General features: G+C 56.7%; 1 protein-coding gene across 1 annotated transcript in view; it reads left to right on the top strand.

Annotated features, from left to right (window-relative positions):
• DOCK3 (dedicator of cytokinesis 3) overlaps positions 1–21628 on the top strand; it is a gene marked incomplete at its 5' end in the record, with an annotated part of 534371 nt that extends 512743 nt beyond the window's left edge. The window contains 13 exons of the mRNA XM_040628234.1: positions 526–667; positions 1697–1863; positions 2016–2102; positions 2569–2748; positions 3420–3503; positions 3626–3742; positions 5946–6067; positions 7291–7429; positions 7944–8091; positions 11857–11975; positions 13139–13226; positions 17646–17728; positions 18513–21628. Coding sequence (XP_040484168.1) covers positions 526–667; positions 1697–1863; positions 2016–2102; positions 2569–2748; positions 3420–3503; positions 3626–3742; positions 5946–6067; positions 7291–7429; positions 7944–8091; positions 11857–11975; positions 13139–13226; positions 17646–17728; positions 18513–19022 — 1986 coding nt within the window. The remainder of the gene's footprint in view (positions 1–525; positions 668–1696; positions 1864–2015; positions 2103–2568; positions 2749–3419; positions 3504–3625; positions 3743–5945; positions 6068–7290; positions 7430–7943; positions 8092–11856; positions 11976–13138; positions 13227–17645; positions 17729–18512) is intronic.
• Between the last annotated feature and the right edge of the window lie 1098 nt (positions 21629–22726).

The raw sequence follows: 22726 nt of genomic DNA, 5'->3' as shown, positions 1-22726 counted from the left end.
GTATTTAGACTGGTGGCACCCCTACCCATCACTCCTTGGCACATCGCTGTAGGCATCTTCCTCACCCTCCCACTAGCGCCCCACACATACCTTCCTTCCTTCCACTGCACCTTTTCCTGTCCGTCAAGGCTGTTGTTGCCCTGGTTGTCACCGTGCCCACACAGAGTGCCCTTCCCTGCTCCTCCTTCAGAACTGACCCAGAAGGGCCTTTCAGGACTCTCTTCAGGCACAGCTTTTTCTAAAATCCCACCCCCGACCTCGTGACCCGTCCTGGGTAAGGGAAGGGTCCCTCCTCCAAGCTTCCCACAGCCTGTGCCCTGCCTCCAGGCTGCCACATCGCAGTGAAGTCTCCCTTTTTCTGTTCCCTCTGCCCTCTAGCTCATTACTTCCCCCAGCACAGGGACTGAGTGCTGTGTGCCCCATGCCTGACACAGGGGACATGCTTGTCACATGAGTAGCTATTGACACCCTGTGGAGGTGCGGGCTGGAGGCAAGGCAGAGAGCAGGCTCTCTTGTTTGTGGCAGAACAAAGAATACGTGTGCCGAGGCCATGACTACGAGAGGCTGGAGGCCTTCCAGCAGAGGATGCTCAGCGAGTTCCCGCAGGCCGTCGCCATGCAGCACCCCAACCACCCCGACGATGCCATCCTGCAGTGTGACGCCCAGTGTATCTTTTGATGCTTGGTGGGGGAAGGCGGGTTGGGGTCCTGGGAGGTGAGGCCCACCCGGTCAGCTGCCCCTCTGCTGTGCTTTTGGCCTTCCAGGCTAGGTTACCCTTAAGTCCTAAATAGAGCGTGTCGTCCTCACCGAACCCACACTCAGCAGGGCCCTCCTGACTCACAGAGGCAGCCATGGCATGCCCTTAACCGTGGAGTGTGTGAAGCAGGGCTTCAGACGGGCCTTTATCCCTAGGCTGGCTGCTACCGTTACCTTCGTCCCCACCTTGCCCTGTGCAGCGTCTGCCCAGGCATCCGGGAGCAGTCACTCAGCAGGGTGACTCAGGGTTCCACCAGGACTCTTGCCCCAGGGATAACCACCACTGTGTGCCCTGCTCTGCTCCTGTGTGCATCTGTTCTTACCCCTAGCCTTCGTCAGGAAGACTGAGGTACAGCCCTAGGGTGGGGGTGGGGGGAGTGGGGAAGAGATGGGGAACATCTGTGGTTTTAGTAGCACTTGGGAGTCTGGTCGCAAACACTGGCCTGCCCCTCATCCCCCTCATTCAGCTTCCTTGGAGGCCTCATGGTAGTCACCGTGTCTGTACAAGCTTGTTCCAGAGAGGGGAGGGCAGGGGGACTCCCATGTTATCTTTCCACAAAGACCCCAAAAAGTATTTTGATTAAAAGATTGTTCTGCAGGAAATACAGTTTACCTACAGTGGGCAGGCCCCAGCCCTTCCACCTTTCTTGCTCGTGCAGGGTGGGCACCCGCATTCTCCTGACCCCTTTCCCTTCTTTCTTGGCTGTTGACGCCTCATCTTGGATGAGCGCTCGGGAGATGCCATGCTAGAGCAGGGGGCGGGTGCAGGTAGGGAAATTCAGTCTAACTGTGCTTGGGTCGCATCTGGCCCTCAAGATGCAGCCGCTGCCAGTAGGGAACAGGGGCTCGGGTGCTCTCTTCTCCTTTGGAGGATGACGGGAGTCAATGCTCAGATCCATCTCTCTGGCAAGTCTGGGTTTTCCCTTCACTTCCTGCCCAGACTTGCAAATCTATGCAGTGACGCCCATTCCAGATTATGTGGATGTCCTGCAGATGGATAGGGTCCCGGATCGCGTCAAGAGCTTCTACCGCGTCAACAATGTGAGGAAGTTCCGGTACGACAGGCCTTTTCACAAAGGCCCCAAGGACAAGGAGAATGAATTCAAGGTGAACAACTCTGGGAAAGCCGGGGCGGTACTTAGAGTAAGGCCAGGGGCAAGCCCCACTTTCTCAGGATCTCCTCGCTGTCTCATCCTTCAGGCAGGCAGGTGTGGCACAAATTGCTCACCGGCCTGTACCTGCCTGTGTCCTCCTTACAGAGCCTGTGGATTGAGCGCACCACATTGACCCTCACCCACAGCTTGCCCGGCATCTCTCGGTGGTTCGAAGTGGAGAGGAGGGAACTGGTGAGACACGTCTCAGATGGGGCTGATCTTCAGCCCTGGCTTTGGGGACCTTTCTCTAAGGACTGAAGACAGAAAGCAAGCATCAGCCACCTGCCTGGCCTAAGCTGCCACAGGCCAATCCTGAGCCAGGGGCTTTGTACCCCTTCTCTCTTTTAACCCTCTTTTAACCCTCACAACACCCCTTACACACATCTCCCAGTGCGTAAGTGCAGAAACTATTCTCTAAGGCTCAGGCAGCCAGAGCTCGCTGACTTCAGAACAGGTGCTCCTCACCGTCTACTGTACTTCTAAGTGCCTACAGGTCAAAAGATCAAAAGAGAAAATTCAAAAGAGGTCAGGGAGTCTTAAGTCCACAGGAACAAGGGTGGGAATCAGTATCACTGGTCTTGGATCCCCGCTTTCAGGACCATGCTGAGGGAGGGGTTGTCATGGGGCCTGGGACGACACCGTGTTCTCCGTGCCTCAGGTGGAGGTGAGCCCTCTGGAGAACGCCATCCAAGTGGTCGAGAATAAGAACCAGGAGCTGCGGGCCCTGATCAGCCAGTATCAGCACAAACAGGTGCAGGGCAACATCAACCTGCTCAGCATGTGCCTGAACGGTGTCATCGACGCAGCCGTCAACGGGGGCATTGCGCGCTACCAAGAGGTGAGCCCGGCCCCGGACCGGCCCCACAACAGGCAGGCTTGCTGGGAGGGCGCTTCTCAGGCTCTGCTTCTTGAGACTCCTGCCTCCCAGGGCAGCCTTCCCAGCTTGCCCTCTCCTAGCTGTGCCTCAGTTGACTGAGGACGGTCCTGGGGGGAGGCTTTACGCTCCCTACCACTCCCCGTTTCTGTGGCATGGCTCTCCCATGGGACCTTCTCTTCTTTTTTATTCTCTGAACTCCGACAGATGGGTGATCCATCTGATTATGGAAGGTGTGAAGTGGCCTCCAGGAGGAGCCCGGGAGCCCAGCCCTTCACAAGAAGCAAGCTGTGGGTGACTAAGAGACTGGCCCCACACCCTGGCCACCAGCCCTGCCTGTCCTACCAGGTTGTCCAGGCTCCTTGAGGGACTGGGACCAGCATCCAGGCTTAAATCATTTGACTACCTTCAGTCCTTCTTAGGCACAAAAAACACACCTGTGATTGCAGGAGGCTCAGGCAGGCCAGGCTAGAGATGATGTGTGTACCTGTGAGGGGCAGAAAGGGGTGTGTGTACCTGTGAGGGGGCAGAACGGCCACTGCCTTTCAAGTGGCACCCTAGCCTCGGGCTTCCTGGACCCCCTCTAAGCGGTCGTCCTGAGAAGAGTCTTCCTGACTTAGCTTTTCCTTTCACAGGCCTTCTTTGATAAAGATTACATCACCAAGCACCCAGGAGACGCAGAGAAAATCACCCAGCTCAAGGAGCTCATGCAGGAGCAGGTGCGTCTTGCAGGGCTTAGAGGCCAGTGGCCAGGAGGGAAGAGCTATGCACCACAGGACGACTGCAGTTCTCAAGGGCTACCCTCTGGCTTGCAGAGTGGCCTTGTCTGTCTCCCTGATAGGTCCATGTCCTTGGAGTCGGGCTGGCAGTTCATGAGAAGTTCGTGCACCCAGAGATGCGCCCTCTGCATAAGAAGCTGATTGATCAGTTCCAGATGATGCGGGCCAGCCTCTACCACGTAAGCTGATCCCTGCCATGCCCCCGCTGCAGTAGAACCAGCAGGCACTTCCTGCAGAGTGCTGCAAGCCAGAGGAAGGGGGGAGGGACGGGGAGCACGGAGGAAAAGCTGCTCCCACCACAGAGGGGCAGGAGGCAGAGGTGAGTGCTCTATCCAGGGAAGGGGTGCCCAGGATCCCCTCATTCACTCCCCTCCCTGAGGAGGAGTCAGATTCAAGGGCAAAGAACGTTTTTCAATGTCCTGTGCTGGCGAAGAGAGGTTTTCGTTATGAGGAGGAAAAGAGCTAAAGTATATGGCCCACATGTAGACATCCCTTGGGAGATATTTTCCATCCTGAGAACCTACAGAGGTAAGGCAAAGCCTGAGCCAGCCCTCTCTCCCCATCTTCTTCTTTCTCCTCTTCACCTCGCCGTCTTTGTCTTCATGCCCTCTCCTCTTCCATCCCTCTTCCTTCTCTTTACCCTTCCCCTCTACCACCTTTCCATCCCTCCCTCCCTCTTCCTCCAACACATCTGACGGCCCAGACTCACATCTGACAAAGCCTAGGGTGAGCAGTATTTCTGTACCGGCTGTTCTTAGAGGGGTCAGCCAGGTTCTGAGCCTTGGCCCAAGCTCCAGAAGTTCTCCCTGACTCTGACCTGGCTCTTAGGGCTCCATGGCAGAGTTTGGCCCAAGGACTGATGCACACAAGCGAAAGGAGAGCCTGTATTCCAATACTAGGGTTCAGGGGTCTTGAGCCCCCTGTTTACATACTTTCACCCCATTTTCAACCATGAGGCTGACTCCAAGTGTTTTCTAGAGAAACTTATCTGCTAAACAGATCTCAAGGGGTGTGAACCCAGTTACCTGCGGCAAGGGAAGCAGGGCTGTTCGGTGGGGGGCAAGGCCATCAGGAACAAGAGGTTCCTCTTCAGGGATGATCACTGGCCCAAGGGAGGCTGAACTACTCAGATTCAGTGGACCTGACCCTGTTGGGGTTGACTTGCCTTGTTCTTGACGCTGGAGCTTCTGGTCATCTCATGCCCCCAGTGCAGGTCTCAGCCATTCCTGCACAGGTATGGGTAGTATGAGATGTAAAAAGAGAAAAAGAAACTTGTCCATAGTTTGAGAAGTGGGCACATTTCCAGAGGAAAGCCCACAGAGCCTGAAGTTTCCCCTTTCTGTAATGATTCTCCCATGATATTTCAGGTGAAACATGCAGAGAAAGTGAAAGTCTGGTGGGTATTCCGTTACCTCTCATTCTTGGTTGGTCTCTGCTGTATGCAAACTCCCCCCATCACAGCAGGCAACCCAGGCGGGCTAGAGCCTGGCCACTGGGGCAAGGGATGTCCTCCACCATGCAAAGCTGTTGGGCCACTGCAGCAAAAAGCAGAAAATGCTCACCGCATACATCAAAGTCTCCAGGGCACACACAGAGGTGTACTCTCCAGTTCACCCTTCTTTTTCATTTCAGTATGTTTCAGAAGAAGGGGGTGGAAAACCTGCTGCTTCTTCAGGCCAAACTCAGAAAACTTCCCCGGTAGGACTTAGGGCCCACAGATTGGGAAGGATTAAAGAAACATGGACAGTTGTGCTTTGTTTCTCCTGAGTCACAGACGGTCACAGACCAACGTGCTGTCATCCGGGAGGGTTTGGGTTCAAAAATTTCTGCCAAGATATCCATCTACTTAATAAGAATGTAATCACGCTAAGGCAGAACTGGAGTATTTTTCAATGACTAATATCAGGATTTGGGGTCCTGTCTCCCCCATTGACCGCATCGCAGGCAACTTAACCCAGGTCATAAAGAGCTGGCCGTTTAGCAATGCAAGAAACCCAACTTATGTAAGCAGTGCCCACTGACTGACAGTTGATGGTCAGCTCTTCCTCTCCGGCTCCCCAGCTCTTATTCCATGATTCTGTACTGAGAATGCCTGGTAACACACCTGTGAACTCAGAGCAACGTCAACTTCTTCCAGAAGTGTTCTCTTAGTGGGGTCAGCCCCGGGCCTCTCGGCCTCTGGTCTAGACTCCAGTGCGGTTAGGAGGGTGTTTAGTCATGAAGGGGCCATTGTCCAAAATGTCCAAAAAAGGCAGTTCAGGCTCAGCCTACAGTGTCAGAATCTGCTCTCTGACATTTCTACCACCAGCCCGCTCTTCCCTCTCACCCCTTAATTACGTAGTCATTCTTTCCTCTGATGAAGGGGCATTCATTTCTCAACAGGAGTTTCCGGGTTTGGACAAGCTAAGTCCTGCATGTTCAGGCAGCAGCACCCCGCGGGGAAATGTCCTAGCGTCCCATAGCCCCATGAGCCCTGAGAGCATCAAGATGACCCACCGGCACAGGTACGGCCTTAGGGCTGGGGGGTCCCCTCCACAGAGGTAAGTCTGGATGTCAAAGGTCAGAGCCAGGAAGTCTGAAAGAGTAGGTGTGTCTGCTCGCTCACATGCCCTCTCACCCATGCACACAGCAAACACGCAGATCCTGCCACAGGACCCACGCTCACAGCCAGTCATCCTGGGTGACAGAGGAGTGTGCATGGTACCATGAGAACATGGAGGAGGGGGCAACTGGGGTAAGTCTTGAAGGATAGTAGAAGTCTGTGAGGCAGAAACAAGCTGGGGTTAGGAGGGTGATGGAACAGGATCCGGGCAAAAGGACTGCCACGAGCAGATGCCACAGGAGGTGAACAAGCCGGCCTGGGCAGCCCCACCAGCAGAGCCTCGTGGCTGGAGTGCACGGTTCCGGGCCGTGGAAGGGGGCTGGTTCCAGCTCCGAATGGGCCGCATTCCTTCAGGCCGTTGGGCCCAATCCCAGGGGGAATGAGGCTCCCCAGTCAGTTTAAGGGCGAGAACCACATGGTGAGGTGGTAGCACGGCAAAGCATGGCTACGCTGATTTCAGGAGTCCTGGTCTGTCTGGGCTCAACGGAAGATACTCCAAGCCTCCAGGGCAGGAAAGCCAGGTCAGAGGAGGAGGTAGGGAGAGGAGCCTCTCCCTTGGGTTTGTTTTCCAGTGTGAGCAGTAAGTCAGCACAGACCGGACCTCCATGAAGGGAAGGAAGGAAGAAATGAGGGGCTGTCTCCCATTGACAGAGGAGAGTATTGGAAGGATATGGAAGGAAGCCAACAGACGGTTGCCAACCAGCTATTTTGGTAGTTTGCCCATACCAGGAAAATACCCCTGGCCTAGGAGGTGGCTGCCGGCTCAGTGTAACGCCACATAGCAAGGGGACCTGGAATCTTTGACCTGATCGAGCATATCATTTTCAATCGTCCTAACTGAAAAACTGCTGGTGTCATCAGACTGAGTGGCCATAAGCCATTTAACTCCAGGTAGAGACTTTGCCAGTCTACCATTGGCCCTCCCAGACTAGGGGAACCCTGAGCAGCAGGTGGGGGTTCACAGCTGCCCCAGGCCTCAGATGGGTATAAGCATTAGCTATGAAACCCTCCAAGCCAGTGTTGTTGGCTAAGGCTTCACACACCCCCTCACACTGTCCTCTACCACCTAGCAAGGTTTCTCAGCTCCTGGCCTGACTCCTCCCTATTTCCCACTCTTGTTCACAGCCCCATGAACTTGATGGGCACAGGCCGCCATTCATCATCCTCTCTCTCCTCACACGCATCTAGCGAAGCGGGAAACGTGGTGATGCTGGGTGACAGCTCCATGGGCGAGGCTCCCGAGGACCTATACCACCATATGCAGGTACCAGAGCTCTCCAAGGAGAATGGGCCAGGGCACCGTACCTGGAGGACTCGCCTCTCTGCTGGCTGATCTGGTCTGAGGGCTGGCATCCCTGCCTAGTTCTCTAGTTTCTGAATTCAGAACACCCAGAGCCAGTAAAACAGCCTTTTCCCTCCACACCATCCTGTGTCACAATTTCCAGGCTTTATTTCCCAAAAAGGAAATCTAGCTTCAGTCCTGGTTGCTCTTCGAGATCCCATGGGAGAGTTCCTCCTCCAAATTGCCCTCCTTCCTGATTCCTGATGGCTAAGTCCTGCATCCTCCGCCAGCACTAGGGTCGACCCAACAACCCTGCTCCATGGGCGGTGTGGGTGACCCTTAGTGCCAGCCACCAGCCTGGCCTCCCATCAGGACCCAGGGTACCGCCTCAGACACTGGGTCTGGGCACCTCATGGCATGAAGAAGCCAGCTCTGGGCCAGTCCTAGAATCCTAGCCATTCAGACCTCTATCCTGCTGATTTTTCTCCCTTTGCAGCTCGCGTATCCCAACCCCAGGTACCAGGGCTCAGTCACCAACGTCTCTGTTCTGTCCTCGTCCCAGGCAAGCCCTTCTTCCTCCAGCCTGAGTTCCACTCACTCAGCACCATCCCAGATGATTACCTCTGCCCCTTCCAGTGCCCGAGGTAAGGAGGGCAGGGCGCTGCTTGCAGAGGGAGAGGAGAGGGCCTCATGAGCCCCACTAGTCCTCCTCTCATCTGTGGCTCTGTCTTTGAAAGCGGCCCTGTGACTTAGAGAATGCTCCCCTTTCAGCACTAAGGACTCGAGGGTTCCTAGCCCCAGCTCTCTCTCTGGCTGGCTACAGACCCTGCTCTGAGCAGTGGATGCCACAGAGGTGGCCGGCTGTCGCATCTCCACGTCAGTAAGATGAGGACGCACAGTCCATGAGAAAGCTCAGTTCTTTTCCATTGAAATGTTTGCAAGAATAAAAATCAAAGTTAAGGCAACAGTGAGTCTTGTCTTGAGGAATTGAGCATGACTGCACAGTGTGAAAATTCAATTTTAAGGCTAAATTTAACCCTGGAAAATGTTATTCTAAAAAGTAACAACCACCAAAAAGACCTTGTTCAGTTGAGAAAGGTTTAATCAGGAGAGAAGGCTCTATGAAAAGCTGTGTACTTTGCCAGTTACTGCCTGATTTCTTACCAATTGGCTAAAATATTGTTCTCTGAGAGCCAGCATCTTTTTCACAGTCTGACCCTAGTTATCACAGTGAGATCTGGTTCTCCGTCCTTTTAGAGAGAAGGGTTTGCGGTGCCACGGTAATCAGCTGCGGGAGCTAGGGTCTAGTGCTTCCCAGGACGGCTGTGCGGAATGACCACAGAAGCGGGTGGTCTGAGCTCGCCGGCCAGTCACTGGCTGTTGCTGCCAGGCCCACAGTCTCTCATGAGCCTGCAGTCGAATGTCACCTGGGGCTGGAGTCATCTAAAGGTTCAACTAGGCTGGACGTCCAAGATGGCTCATTCACACAGCTGGTAGTAACTGTCACCTGAGAGCTCAGCTGGGGCTATCGGCCCGAGTCCCTATATAGGGCCTGTCCCCGCAGCTTGGGCTTCTTATTACCCAGCCTTGGAAATCCCAGAATGTCCCTTTTGCCACATTCCATTGTCTGGTCAAGTCACCAAGGCCAACCTAGATACCAGGGTGGGGAATGAGACCCCAGCTCATGATGTGAGGAGTGGCATGTGTGTTTTTGGAGGGAAGGCATTCAAGGTTGCCATCTCTGGAGGCAAGCTAGCACAGGGGCCAAACTCCAGGATATCAGAGAGAGAAAGGCTGACAGAAGCCCCATCCCTTGCTGGAGTACACATTAAGTACAAAAGTAAACAAAAGGGCTAAATGGAACTGGGCCGAAAGCGGGAAATGGGGATGAGGGCAGAGGCAACGAAGAAAGAGCAGGGATTCACTTGCAGGCTACGCCTTCCTTGCAAGCTATAGGTGCGGGCCTATCTGGAGAAAACCGTGGGCGGGCCCCGTATGGACCCTGCCCACAGTAGGCCCTGTAAGAGAAGATGCAGAAAGACCCGTACCTGGCATCACAGAGGAAGACTGATATTCTCAGATAAATGTGGGAGAGGCAGTAGACAGTGCCCTAGGGGCACAGAAAGAAGGGAGCGTCCACTCTGTTTCTGGTATTATGGGTGGAGGGAAGGCTTTCATGGAAAAGGTGTTCTGGAGGGTCCTTTGCATTGGAGGCACTTCCCCCACACCCAGGAGTGGTCATGACACCCGTGGCCTTCCTCACCAAGCCTGTTGACACTCTCTGCTGTGCTGCCTGTTGATTTGGAAACCTTCCAGAAGGAAGGCCTGAAAGGCCTTTCTAAACTTGCAACTCTTTCTAAACTCTTGTTAAGTAGGCAGCTCCACCTAGTGGTGAAAAGATTGACTGGGGCTAGGGACCCGGCATTCTGATTGATCCTCCTTGAGTAACTCAGTCTTGCTGGCACTTAGCCTCCCTCGGGTTTACCCAGGCTACAACTCAAGTAGCGCAGGAGTCCTGTGACACAGAAGCCCTTGTGGTGCTTAAATATTTTCACGAGAAGCAGCCATCACTCTCTGCTCCCATGGCATTGGCTGCCCAGGGCTGAGGGCAGTGGGAGAGCAGTGGATGGCAGAGTTGAGGATCGCGGCTGTAGCACTGAGCACCCCTTTGTTATAGCGCCAGGGGGGCCTCCACCCGTGGATTCAGGTCCTCAGCAGAGCACCTGGGGCCTGCAGGCTGCTGTCCCTCCTCCTAGCATGACCCATATCAGGACCTTGAGTGTGCAGATATGGGGTTGGTCTGGTGAGCCAGGCTGTGACCTCTGTGAGGTCAGGGACCGTGACCAGGAAGGCAGTACGCCTCGTTCCAGCTACATGCCTGGTGTGGGATGGGTGTTAGATAGAGTCGGCCGTAGTGCATCGGTATAAAGGCACATGTCTCCTTCTGAGCGCCCCAGTGGAGGGAGTCCTGTCCGGAGCTGTGGCTGCCGGGGCTCAGGGAGCTTTCAGTTCCTTGCTGGGAAGGCACTGTAGGAGTCAGTGGGATTAGGAGCTCTCTTCCATTTGTCTCTAAATAGCCACTACCGATTTTTATTATATCAACTTCTGCAAAGTATTTAAGCCTCATCTTCTGGGTCTAAAATGAGCACAAGAGGGATATCTCAAGGACTCTGGGGGCAGGCTGACTGCAGATAACTTTGTCAGTTGTGCCTGATGGCGCGTGCACCGCAAACGCTAAGGAAGGCCCCAGGGACCCTGGGCTTCAGGGACACAGAGCCTCCGGACCTGCAGGGTCACCTCCCAGATGGAGCTCAGGGGCTCTCCAGCGTCACTACGAGCACACCACAGGAGGCTTCCCAGCACTTGAGCCAGCCCGAGGCCGCCAGGAGGCCAGTTTCTCATGGACATGCTGGCGTCTGGCATGATGAGTGGCAGACATAGGGGGCTGGGGGGGCCTTCCAGATCATCTGTTCTCAAGGAAAGCCAGCAAGTTATTCTGTTTCTGTGGGAGGTCCCCTCAAGGACCATGGGTGACAGGTTCCTGGGCCTACAGCTATGGGCTGTATGGATGGGGACTGGGCCACAACTTGTCTGGCCTGGTCTGGCCTCTGTAACAGCCCCTCGGCCAGAGATCACTACAGAAGCCTCACAAGAGAAGAGCATGAACCAAGTCAACTCAAGAGACTGGGTTCAAGGCCCACAACTCCCAGACTAGCGCCATGACCCCCGAGTTCACTGAAGGGCAAGTCTCAGAGTGAGAATCCCTGGAGAGCCATCTGTGGGCAGGGCCCTGGAGCCCTTGCCAGTCTGGCTTCTGGGGCAGCAGTAGGATGGCCAGAAAGGGGGCCTGGAACTGGGAAAGAGAAACCTCGGGGTAAAGGTGCTAGGGAGTCAGATGAGAACAGGGCCAGTGGTGTCTGGAGACGGTAAGTGTATGGAGACACAGTGCGTCAATGACAGCCGTGCCACTGTGTTACCCGAGTGTCTCTGTCTCTGTGTGATGGTTCCATTGCAAGCTGGCCCGTGCCCATGCCTGGGCCCCCTGAGAGAGCCCACATCCAGGTCACACCCACCTCCCGAGAGTGCTGGGTGCAGGGGGCCTTTTGGGGCCTGGTTCCAGTCCTCAGTTCTCCTCATGATCTGCCTCTGAGCGTGGTGAGGGGCTCTGTCAGTGGGCCTGCATCACCCCCGTCCGCAGTTTGCCTGCCTCGGCCGGGACGTCAGGTGTAGCCCCTCACCCCCATCTCACCAGCAGGCCCTGCTTCATTCCTCCTGTGTTTGCTGAGCTCATCCTCCGCCCAGCTGCAAGGGGACACCGACCCCGGTTCCCTGGCCCCCAGGATGCTTGCCCGCTGGGCCCTCCATCTGTGGCTCGTCATCTGTGCGTGATTGTTCTCACTTGGTTACAGGCTCTCCCTCTCTGCCAGATAAGTACCGCCACGCCCGGGAAATGATGTTGCTGCTGCCCACGCACCGGGACCGCCCGAGCAGTGCCATGTATCCAGCAGCCATCCTGGAGAACGGACAGGTAGTAGACCCAGACTCCGGACTGCCCTCTGCTACAAGTGTGTCGGCCCGGCCCTCTCTCATTGCATCTGCTAGGCTTTCTGTAGTGTCCTCCCTGCCCTCTTCATTCTGCCATGAGACCCTCAGAAGGCTGCTGGGCCCCTGGACGGGGACTGCGGTGGCTCTGAGGATTGGCAAGCCAGACGGAGTGCGACTGGAGGGAGAACGGTGGCGGGTTGGAGCCACCATTGCTTGTGTAGCTATCTGTCCTTCTTGCCCGCCTCCTGGACTCCTCATCCCAAAAAAGTCTAGCAAAGGAAACTGGTTCTTTCCTGTCCTGAGAAGGCAGTGGTGGACACGGGTTTGGAGGATGGCCTTCCTCCCTGTGTGTGTGAAGGTCATCCTCACTTGGGCAAACTGCCTCTTTCATCCATCCATCCATCTACCCGAAGCCCGTCGCTGCCTGCTGGGACTAGTCCACACCATTTGCACAGCTCTCCAGACAGCATACCTGGGGACCTTGAACCAGAGCTGTGGGGATTATCTCCTTCCCCTGCCCGGTCTGCCTGCCCTTGTATCAGAGTCCATGAGAGTCACCTCCAAGCAGCTGTTACCTCGCCCAGAGTACCAGGAGCTGCTCCGCGGCACCTCCGGGTGCCTGGTTGGCCACACCAGGTGGCGGGAGGAGGCCTGCTTGGCAGCCACCCATCAGAACAGTGGGTCCTGTCCGTGACTTTCTGGGATCGAGTGCTGCCCTTACTCTCAGTGCTGACTTGGGCCGGTGTGGGGGCCTCCAGGAGGCCAGGCCTGCCAGTGCTGAGGGGTGAAGGGGTCCCTCAATCCTTTCTGCCAGTGGGTCTCCCTGGCAGGACAGAGGATTGCAATTAGATACCTTCAAGGGCCTGTGTCCTTTCTCTTGGCCATGCCCGAGACAGCTTGGAGCCCAGCCCGGCATGGTAGGGAGCTGCCTCCAATGTTGACATGGCAGCAGTCGGAGCCAGATAGCGAGGAACAGTCTTCCTATGGCCGGCCTGAGCTTCTCAACACATCTCAAGCATGAGCGGTACCACTGCTTTGATTTCCCTGTCTTCTCTTAAAATGTCCTGGCTCCTGGGCCCATAGCTCTTCCCCCTGAGGTATAACTGGTTTTTTTCACCCTCTTTGATATTTTTCTCCTTCCCTCAGCTGCCAAATTTCCAGCGGGCCCTGTTCCAGCAAGTGGTCGGATCCTGCAAACCCTGCAGTGATCCCAATCTGTCTGTGGCTGAAAAAGGTATTGTTCCCCTTCCCAGGTGGCCTCCCCACCCATGTCTGTCCCCATCCTGAGCGTCTGACTCTTGTCCCTGAGCACCAACTGGCCAAGGCTGTGCCATACTTCAACAGGCCTGTCTGTCTGTCCAAAGTCCTGACCAACTCCTGTGCTCACTGTTAAACCGACGTCTGGCTTGATGCTAAGTTTGGCTCCTGTTCATTTGTAGATTTCCCTCCCTAGGGTCCATCCTCAGAGAGGCCCAGCTGCCTGAGCCCACCTTTATGGAAACTCAGGCTGCTGTGTTCAGACCATGGGCAGTCACTCCCCTGGGCTCCTCCCAACCAGCCCCAGAACGCAGCAGGCCCTACGGCCCCTTCGGTCACTCTCAACTTGGGCCCTTAGGTACCTCTCCTTGTTGCCCAGAATAGGCCTATGGCCGAACAAGCCCCCAGAAAAATGGGAAGTACAGGCCGTGGCAAAGTGAATTTCCCAGAGACAGTCCTCTCCAGGGGAGCCCAGGTCCTCTGAGTCCAGTCCTCCTGCACCCACTCTGGCCGGCGGCTGCTGCGAGGCCATCTTCTGCATTGCGAGCCCATGAACTTGGGCAGGAGACTGGGCAGTTAGAGCAGAGGCTGTTTGGGTAGTGGACTTTTACCCAGTGTTCTGTCACAGCAAGCTGATTGAAGAAGCAGACAGACCCACAGGGTCCCGGCCCAAAGCCCCACAGCTGGAGATCTGAGTTCATTTCAACGCAGAGCAATACCTATGCGAGGACCGTGCTAACCCACCTGCCCCCAGGACCCAGCCCCATACCAGTCCTTCTCCCCGTAGCTTCCCCTCCCTGTCCTCCCTCTGTTGGAGTTCAGGGCACACTCAGTCCCTGGGAATACAACCTGCTGTCCCATCAGAACCTGTCCCTCCAAAGCTGTCATCATGTTGTCATTGCACCTCACCAACTGCTGTCTGCTGTCCCCACTGTCATTATCCCTCCCTCGCTCACCACAGAGGACGGGCCTCTCTGTGTCTTCTTTAAGGAGACCAGACACGGGGGCCACAGCCTCAGTGGCTGGTAGGCATCAGAGCCAGGTGCTCAACCACAAAAGCCATGGAGATGCCGGCTGAAGATGCCTTCCTAGCCTCAAGGCGGCGCCTCCCTGGAACATGCAGCCTACCTGGCCCCTGCACCTGTTACAGAGGGCCTCAGTGGCCAAAATCCACTGTGCCTTTTCTTCACCTGAGATGCAGAGCCATCTGACAACTAACCAAGAGCACAGACGGGCTCAGAGCTCGAATGGATGCTGGTGGCCAGACCGGGACCCCACGCCAGCCGGACACAGAAGAGCATTGGGCCTCAGACCAGGCTGCAGCAAGAAGCTGGACACGCCCACCCCCAGGTGTGGGAAGGAAAGAGGCTGAGCCCACCGCAAGCATGCCCACGCCACAGTGCCAGCGCTTCGAGGGTAGCAAATGAGACACTTGCCTAGTGGGAACACACAGGCCAGAGTCATCGCTCCCTGAGTCTCTACGTGGATCCTCCAGGGCAGGAGCTGTACCTACTCGTCACCATTCTCTCATCATCAGGGTCCCAAGTCCCACAAGGACTCCACCTCTCACCTGTGGTCCTCTCTCTTTGCCAGTGACTCCCAGCCTAGACAAGCCTGTCCTCAGGGCTGTCAGCTGTGCAGTGAGGACCTCAGGCCAGCGCTGGACCTCTGTTAACAGAGAGAGAGAGAGGGAAATGGCCAGGCCACAGCAAGGGTTGTCCTCTTCTCCTAGGCTAAGTCACTCCATCTTAGCTTTTCCACTGGCCCCAGTGTACTCGTGCCACACAGCAAAGGTCCGTGGGCCTCTTAGCTCACGGACATCGGGCTGCAGGGTGAACTGGATGGCTTCTGGTTCATGCAGGGACTCAAGCAGGCGCTCTTTGTAAAGCCCTGCAGCCTTGCCAGCTTCCTTCCCTCAGAGTCCCTGCCCGCGGTTCCTTTGGGCTCTTGTGGGTGAATTTCTGTGACCCCACAGTTCTTCCGGGGCCTAGATGTGCATGTGAGAGCTTGAGCTGTCAGCACCCCCTTAGGGAAGCTGACCAGACCCACCTCCAAGCTTAAGTTCTGAGATTTGTGGCTTTCTTCAGTGCTGCGGACCCTGAAGCTCATGCCCCATCTTGAGGAGAGTCTGTATGAGAACAGGCCTGCCCTGTCCTTCGGGTGCCTCGGGCTCCCTGAGGAGGCCTTCTGGTGGAATCCACCTGGTGGTGCTCATCAGATTCAGAATTCTTTCCTCCCGTTAGGCAACAGCTGAGTGCCTGTGCACCCGGCCACTGTCACGCCCTCCCTCCTGCCACCAGCCGTCAGCCAACCCATGGGACTGAGCAGTCCTGAGAACTGAAGCTGTTCAGATAGTGGAGTTCTGCCTTGTGTTCTGCTGTAGGCCCACTCCAGTTCCAGACCAGTGGGGAGGAAGAGGAAGGACATCTTGGACCCTGTGGGCCTGGCCCCTCCTGACCACATCCTTCTTGAAGGCTAGATTCCAGCTCCTACCCTTCCAGAACCTCTTAGGTCCCATGAGGCCCTAGCTTTTCCTGCTCAGTACCTGGAGCGAGGAGAGCCCGAACCCCAGCCTCCTGAGGCACAGTGTAGTTACAGCTGCCTGAGAACAAGGCCGGAGGCTGGGTGCGTGGGCTGTGAGCTGCCGGCCTGCTGCTGACAGCCCAAAGGGGAGATTATGTTTCCCAGCTCCACCCGAGAAAAGGCGCATTTCTTGTCGGTGGTATCTGGTCTCCAGGAGGAGTTGGCCAACAGGATTGACCTGTCTCCTGCTGCTCTGCTCCTGCAGAGAGACACCCTCGGAGCCCAAGGTCTAGCCATTCCTCATTGAGTCTCCTTCCTGCAAAGTCACTCACCCCAGCCATGGCTGGGGGGTGGGGGTGACAAGTATTCTGGCACCGAACTCCTTCCTTAGCATAGGTGGACACTCTTGGTTTCCCTTTGTCCAGGGCCCACTCTACGTGCATCCATGACATGTAGGTGCCAGGAATGGGGCCTCTCTGCAGGCTTCAAAGCACCCTTGGTTCCACAGTCCTCCCTCTTCTTGGGAAGCCACCGGTCCAGCCAGACCTGAGCCACAACTCTTGGGCCATATGCTCTTTCATCCAGCAGGCACGGTGAACTCGAGTCCTTGCCTGAAAACCCCTTGTGCTTCCGCAACCCAGTCAGTGGGCAGAGAGGCAGAGGGATGGGCACAGATTCCTTGCCACCACAGGCCCTTTGGGGGTCCCTGCCCACCCCCTGGCCATGCACTAGCTGTAGGAGGAGGCAGTCTCTGCCTCCCACCCACCGGCTTCCTGCTTTTCCCACTGGCTCAGGGCAGTCGGAGAGCCCTGACTTGGCTCTGGAGAGGAGCTCTGTGGCCTGTCTTCTGTCTGCATTCTGTCTCCTCAGCCCATTCCACTCTGCTCTGCTCACTTCTTCTGTTCTCTGTCCTCTTCCTGGCAAGTCCCAGAGGCTGCAGACATTCGCGCCTTGCTGTCCTCTTAGCTTGCCTCCCCCTAAGTACTCTTTACACGTCAGTTCCCTCTGCTGCCATCATCTTAAGCAGCTCTGTCTCTCCCCCGTGGGCCACAGTGTCTCACTTGGCCAGCATTTTTGGGGGGCTGGCATACCACTTCCACATGTGCTGGGTATGTAGCGCACACCTGGAGAAGCCAGAGGCTGTAGGACAGGCTTCTCCCTGAGGGTGGCTCAAGAAGTAACCTGCCTTCATGCCATCTCTTTCCACCCCTCAGCGGTGCCAGCAGCCCCCAGCAGCTGGAGCCTGGATAGCGGAGCCCAAGAGGCCCAGCCCTTCCTGTCTGCCCACATGGGGCGCATCCTGGCCCCCCCAGTGCCTCCCCGAAGCCTGCTGCATGGTAAGAAGACCTCCAGCGGGTCCCCCAGATAGTCCCTGGTTTCAGACTCTACTCAGGGGCCAGGGCAGAAGCCCTCCAAACTAAGAAGATGGGCCATGTTCTGGGCTGACCCAGCCAAGGAAACAACATCCCCGCCACAGGAAGGACCCTGCCGGGCTTTGGGGTCAGTGAGGTTTCCAAGTACAGCGGGTGAGCTCGGTCAGGCCTTCCCAGCCAGGGGGCCGAAGACAATGGAACTGACTGTGCCGAGCCCGCTACCCACCAGCCTGCCGGAGAGCTGCCAGTTGTCCATGGCCTGTCATCCCGTGGGCTCTGACATATTCGACCTTCTTGATCTTTTGTGTGGCACAGGTGTCTTCTACTCCAGCAGCCTGTTTTGGAGAACTCCAGTGAAAAGAGAGGTTTTCCTGTGGCCGTCAATGCTGAGGGGTCCCCAGGAGACTCTTCCCATGGCTGCCCAGTTGGCCCAGCAAGATGTGCTGACACACAGCCCCGGAGGGGCCCCGGCTGAGGCTCTGGTTCTGTTCCCTTTGCAGGTCATTACTCCCTACACTTCGACGCCTTCCACCACCCCCTGGGTGACACGCCCCCGGCCCTGCCTGCCCGGACTCTGCGCAAGGTAATGTACCAAAGCGACAGCCCCACCGGGGTGTGAGAGGAACCTTCTCATCTGCTGTGGAATCACCTGGCTCTACAGAGGGAACTGCAGCCCTCCCCGGCTCCTCTGTGCCGGAGCGCCCAGCCTGGCGGAAGCTAGGGGTGGCCAGAGCCACACTCAAGATGCAGATGACTGATATATCCTGCAAGCAAGGCGATGGGGACAGGGGGGTCAGAGGGTCCTGGGGACAGCAACACACAGTACCCAGAGTGCACGGGCGAGGGGTAGTGAGGGGCTGGGGGCTCCTTGCTGTTGCCACGAGGTATCGGCACACTACAATTCAAGCAGTAGATACTCCCATGGTAGATCGTAGAGCATTTTAAACTAGAATCCAGTCAAAAGCAAGAGGCAGGAGGCAGCAAAGCCTCGTGAAAACTCATTTTTCTGCACATTGGAAAAGATGGACTCAGTCACAGATTTCAGCAGCAGAGTCCATTCATCTGGCCCATGGTCCCTGGGGTTCTTTCTGCTCTCCCCACTGGCCTGCTGACCCAGCCTTTCTGCCGGCACCCCAGAGCCACAGGGTACAAATGACTAGCGGTCAGGGCAGGGCCATTTTTTCCCACAGAAATACTGCTGATTCTGGGGCTCCACTGGCTTTCTGGGAGCAGGGGACGCTGGGGGGCGGTGGCCGAAGAGACAAATGGGCAGCTGACGTGTGTGGGCGCCCGGCCCTCTCTCCACACGGCGAGCCCGCCCACCTGTCTGCAGAGCGGGTCTAACACGCCCACCCTTTCCTTTGCAGTCTCCTCTCCACCCTATCCCGGCCTCCCCCACGAGCCCCCAGTCGGGTCTGGATGGCAGCAACTCTACACTGTCGGGCAGTGCCAGCAGCGGCGTGTCCTCCCTGAGCGAGAGTAACTTTGGGCACTCCTCAGAGGCCCCACCTCGAACCGACACCATGGACTCCATGCCAAGCCAGGCCTGGAATGCTGATGAAGATCTCGAGCCACCCTACCTCCCTGTCCACTACAGCCTCTCCGAGTCCGCCGTCCTGGACTCCATCAAGGCCCAGCCATGCCGAAGCCACTCAGCCCCGGGGTGCGTCATCCCTCAGGACCCCATGGACCCGCCTGCGCTGCCACCCAAGCCCTACCACAGCCGCCTGCCGGCCCTGGAGCACGAGGAGGGCGTGCTGCTACGTGACGACGCCGACAGGCCCCGGGGCCTGCACCGCAAGGCCTCGCTGCCCCCTGGGAGCGCCAAGGAAGAGCAGGCCCGCCTGGCCTGGGAGCACGGCCGAGGGGAACAGTGAGGGGCAGGGAGGCGGCCGGGATGCCGCCCGCAGTGAGCAGCTTGCCCAACCACTCCAGGTCTGAAAAGCAAGTCCCCCCCACCCCAGGGAGCCAGAGAGGCCCGGCACTCAGGAGAGAGCCACCCCGAGTCTACGTTCTACTGCCGTGAACTCGTGTGTTGCCATGTGCAGAGGCCACAGCAGCATGAAGGGTTGTGGCTTCTCTTTTTATTTCATTTTCTACGTTTCCATTTCTATGGGTTTTCCTTTCTTTCCTTTGTGCAGTAGATGCTTTCTTCCTCCTGCAGTTCCAGACCACGTGGAGCTATATGGAGATATTGCACAGACAGAATTGCTTTGCAGCTTTGCAGGGCCCAGGGTTCAGAGCCCAGGCCCTTCCTCCAGGGCAGAGAGGCACAGAAGAATGGAAATTGCACTAGGGACTTCTTCCGCTGCTGCATGGACAGAAGAGCTCATGGTTGTATTCAGGGATTGCAAGGACCACGTGGACTACACGTCACAGGTGGACAAGGGAGCTACAAAACATTTTGCACAAAAGCCTACCCACCAGCCCACTCTTCCGTCCAGGAGTGTGCAACTGAGGGGCTGCTTGGGCCAGCCTGCCAGCTCAGGCATGTGACCTGGCCTAATGGCACGCCCAGGGCACACTGCCGGGCTTCCGTGGGCCAGCCCTGCCTCCCACTCTACCTTGGATTTTTCCCTCCATTGCTTTTATTTCTGACCATTTGCTCCCTTCCACTCTCAACACACCTCATGCCCTGCAGGAGCCCCCCTGGCAAATGGATCTGCAAAGGTTATCTCCCGCCCTCTGGGGTTTGAGTGGGGGTGTGGAGCCAGAGGGACTACCCTAGCCACCTTCCTCCCCCGGGCCCAGACGGCCAAGTGTTGAGAGAAGAGCTGGCATAGGAGTGAGGCTGGGGCGTGGCCGGGGCCGGAAATCCTCTGAATTTTCAGAAGTGGCCAGAAAGCCTATCACCCAGCTCCTGAATCAGGGATTTTCAGCACTACCTCTGCGCAGTGGGGCTGGCTGCCCAGCCAGGCTTCCAGCCCTGAGGACTCGCCGTCAGGTGCAGCGAGCTCCTGGGTAAAGAGGGTGGGAGGGAGCTCCTCCTTTCGGAAGCAGAGAGCCATGCAGGTTGAACTATCCTCTCCCGAGTGACCAAGTGCAGTCTCGTCCCCCATTCCCCACCTCAACCTCCCCACCCCACCACCCCCTACCCCGCTCCAGGCCCACAGGGACCACCACTCAGGGTTCGGGGCAGGCAAGAGGCCAGTTTCTCCAGCCTCCCCAGTCTGTTGGGCAGAGCGCAGTGGTGTCTTTATAGGAAACTTTCAGGTCAGGGCAGTGATTTTCCTCTTGGTTTATTATTTGGGGGGATAGGGTGGGGTGGTAATAGTATTTTACCAGGGTGCTTCTAAGTTACTTAAAAAAAAGTCTACAGACAAAATATTTTTCTTTCATTTGCCTGAGTTCACTACTTTGATGGTCGTAAGGCGGCCTTCTCCTTGTTGAGCAGGTGTGTTCTCCCGTAGTTCTCTTCTGCTGGCCTGACTCCCAGGCCAGGCCCCGGGCCCTAGACCCCCATCCCTTCCCCTACCGTCCCTCTTTCCAAACAGACAAGGCCGGTCAGGGTGTTCTCTTGTACACAAACGCCAGCTTATTGAACAGGAATGCCAGCGAGTAACCTATTGGGAAAGATGGAGGGCCGCATCACCTTCAGGGCCTCTGGGGGGTGCTTCTCACCAGTGTGGGTCTTTTCTGACACTGTAAGGATGGCTCCAGGCAGAGTGGTCGGTCATGGCAGCCCCAACCTCAGAGGGCAGGCCTGGAACATCTGGTGTTCACAAGTGTTAAGAGGGTCGGGGGCTAGCTCTGGATGTTGAGTCTTAGGTAGGAGGGCATCTTTATAGATTTTAGGGCACTTCTGAACATCAATCCCTGGACAAGGCAGTCATCACATAAGAACATCGACCTTCTCCACCTGGTGGGATAGGATGGTAGGGAGGGGAGTGTGGGTTGGTTTGGCCTTGCCTTTTTATGCAAGGTGAGCTAGGTTTGTGTTTTCGCTTTCCATTTTCCCTAACTGGATAAAAAGGACATAATCCAAACCCCTTTTGTTGGAGAACGCCAGTCTGAGGGGAAGTGGGAGGCCAGAAATGAGAATCCTCTGAAAAGATTATGAAATACTGATTTTCATTCTTTCAAGCTTATTTGTAAATACTTATTTGAATGCTGTGTATTTGTACAGGAATTTGAGCAAAAAATGTATAGAGTGTGATGTCCAATTGGTTTTCAGCCCTATAAATGTGTTTTTAACCTCCAGCATTCTGTGCTTATTTAAAATAAGACTTCTAACCATTTCCTTTGTGTATTTATGTTTAAAAAAGTGATTTAAAGATGATCTTACCTGTAACAGAAAGCAAAGTTAAAAGAAAAAAAAAATTTGTACTAGTGTCCCAAGAGGTATTTTACTGTATATATTGTGGTAGCATGTTCTAAATCCAACAAGTAATGTGAATTTTAGATGTAAATATCTGCCACTTGATTTTTCCCCTTTTCCCCACTCCCTTGACTGCTGTGATGTGAATTAAAGATGAATACCTGATACTGACCCACTGAATTCACTGAATGGGAGCAGCCCTAGAGCCCCTCTCCAACCCTTGTCGCTGGGCTCCAAGCCCTTTAGCCCCATAGAAATATCTCTGCACGGAGCCCAGAGCCAGCCTTCCAACGTCCTGCCTTGAGACAGACAGCACTTTAAAGGAGGGCAGCCAAAGAGGAACCCCCCTCCAGTGCCTGTCCGCTGACTTGGCGGGCCCCTAACCTACTCAAGAGGCGCCCCCGGCAGCCAGGGACCCCCGCCCCCCCGGAGCGGTCGGCTGGGAAGCCGGAGGCAGCGGGCCAGCCCTTTAGCTCCCCACCGAGGCGGGCCGGCTCGGATCGCACAGCCTCGGCACCGAACCGGGCCAGGCGCTTCCCTGGGGCCTGGGACGGCAGCTCGGAGGGGGGCCCTGCCTCTGGGAAGTCCTCCAGCCTAGCGTCCGTCCACCCCAGCCGGTGTCCGGTCAGCCCAAACAAGGCGGCCTCCGGCCTAATGCGGACCTTCGGACCTGGTCGGCAGGCCTCGCGGGCGCTCCCCGAAGCCTAGGTCCCCCACCCACGGGATCGCTTGAAAAAACGGAAAGGAACTTCCCCGGAGTCTGCCCTTTGGGCCGCGGCTGACTCCAGAGTCGCTGGCCTGCGCCACGAGTCGAGGCCCGGGAGGAGAAGTCCGCGGGGTTTCTCGGGCCGGCGTGGGGCACTCTAGACAATTCAGCAGACGCGGGGTTACGGCCGAACCCCACTCCAGTCCGAGACTCCCGGCTTCAGGTACCGCCGCTGCCCCTACTCAAGATGGCGGCCCTGGCTGCTTCCGCCGGCCCCGCGGCTGCTTCCTGCCGGACGCCCTGGTTCAATCAGCGGCCGACAACTGTCTAGGGCCAAGGGCGGGCGACGCTACCAGCCAATAGGGAAGGGCAGCGTGGAGCCGCCCGTCTGGGCTCCGAGGCGCATGGACCAATGGGAGTGCGGCGTGTGGGAGGGCGCGGGGGCCGCCCGCCAATGGGGAACTACGGCGCGCGGCCGAGACCTGGAGGTAGCACCGCACGGCGGGCGCGGTTCAGTCGGGCGGCGGCGGCGGCGGCGGCGGCGGCGGCGGCGGTGG

This window comes from Ursus maritimus, unplaced genomic scaffold (assembly GCF_017311325.1).
Source record: "Ursus maritimus isolate PB19 unplaced genomic scaffold, ASM1731132v1 scaffold_14, whole genome shotgun sequence".
Taxonomy (NCBI): domain Eukaryota; kingdom Metazoa; phylum Chordata; class Mammalia; order Carnivora; family Ursidae; genus Ursus; species Ursus maritimus.
The sequence above is the reverse complement of the archived record's forward strand: the minus strand, read 5'-3'. Positions and strand labels throughout refer to the sequence as shown.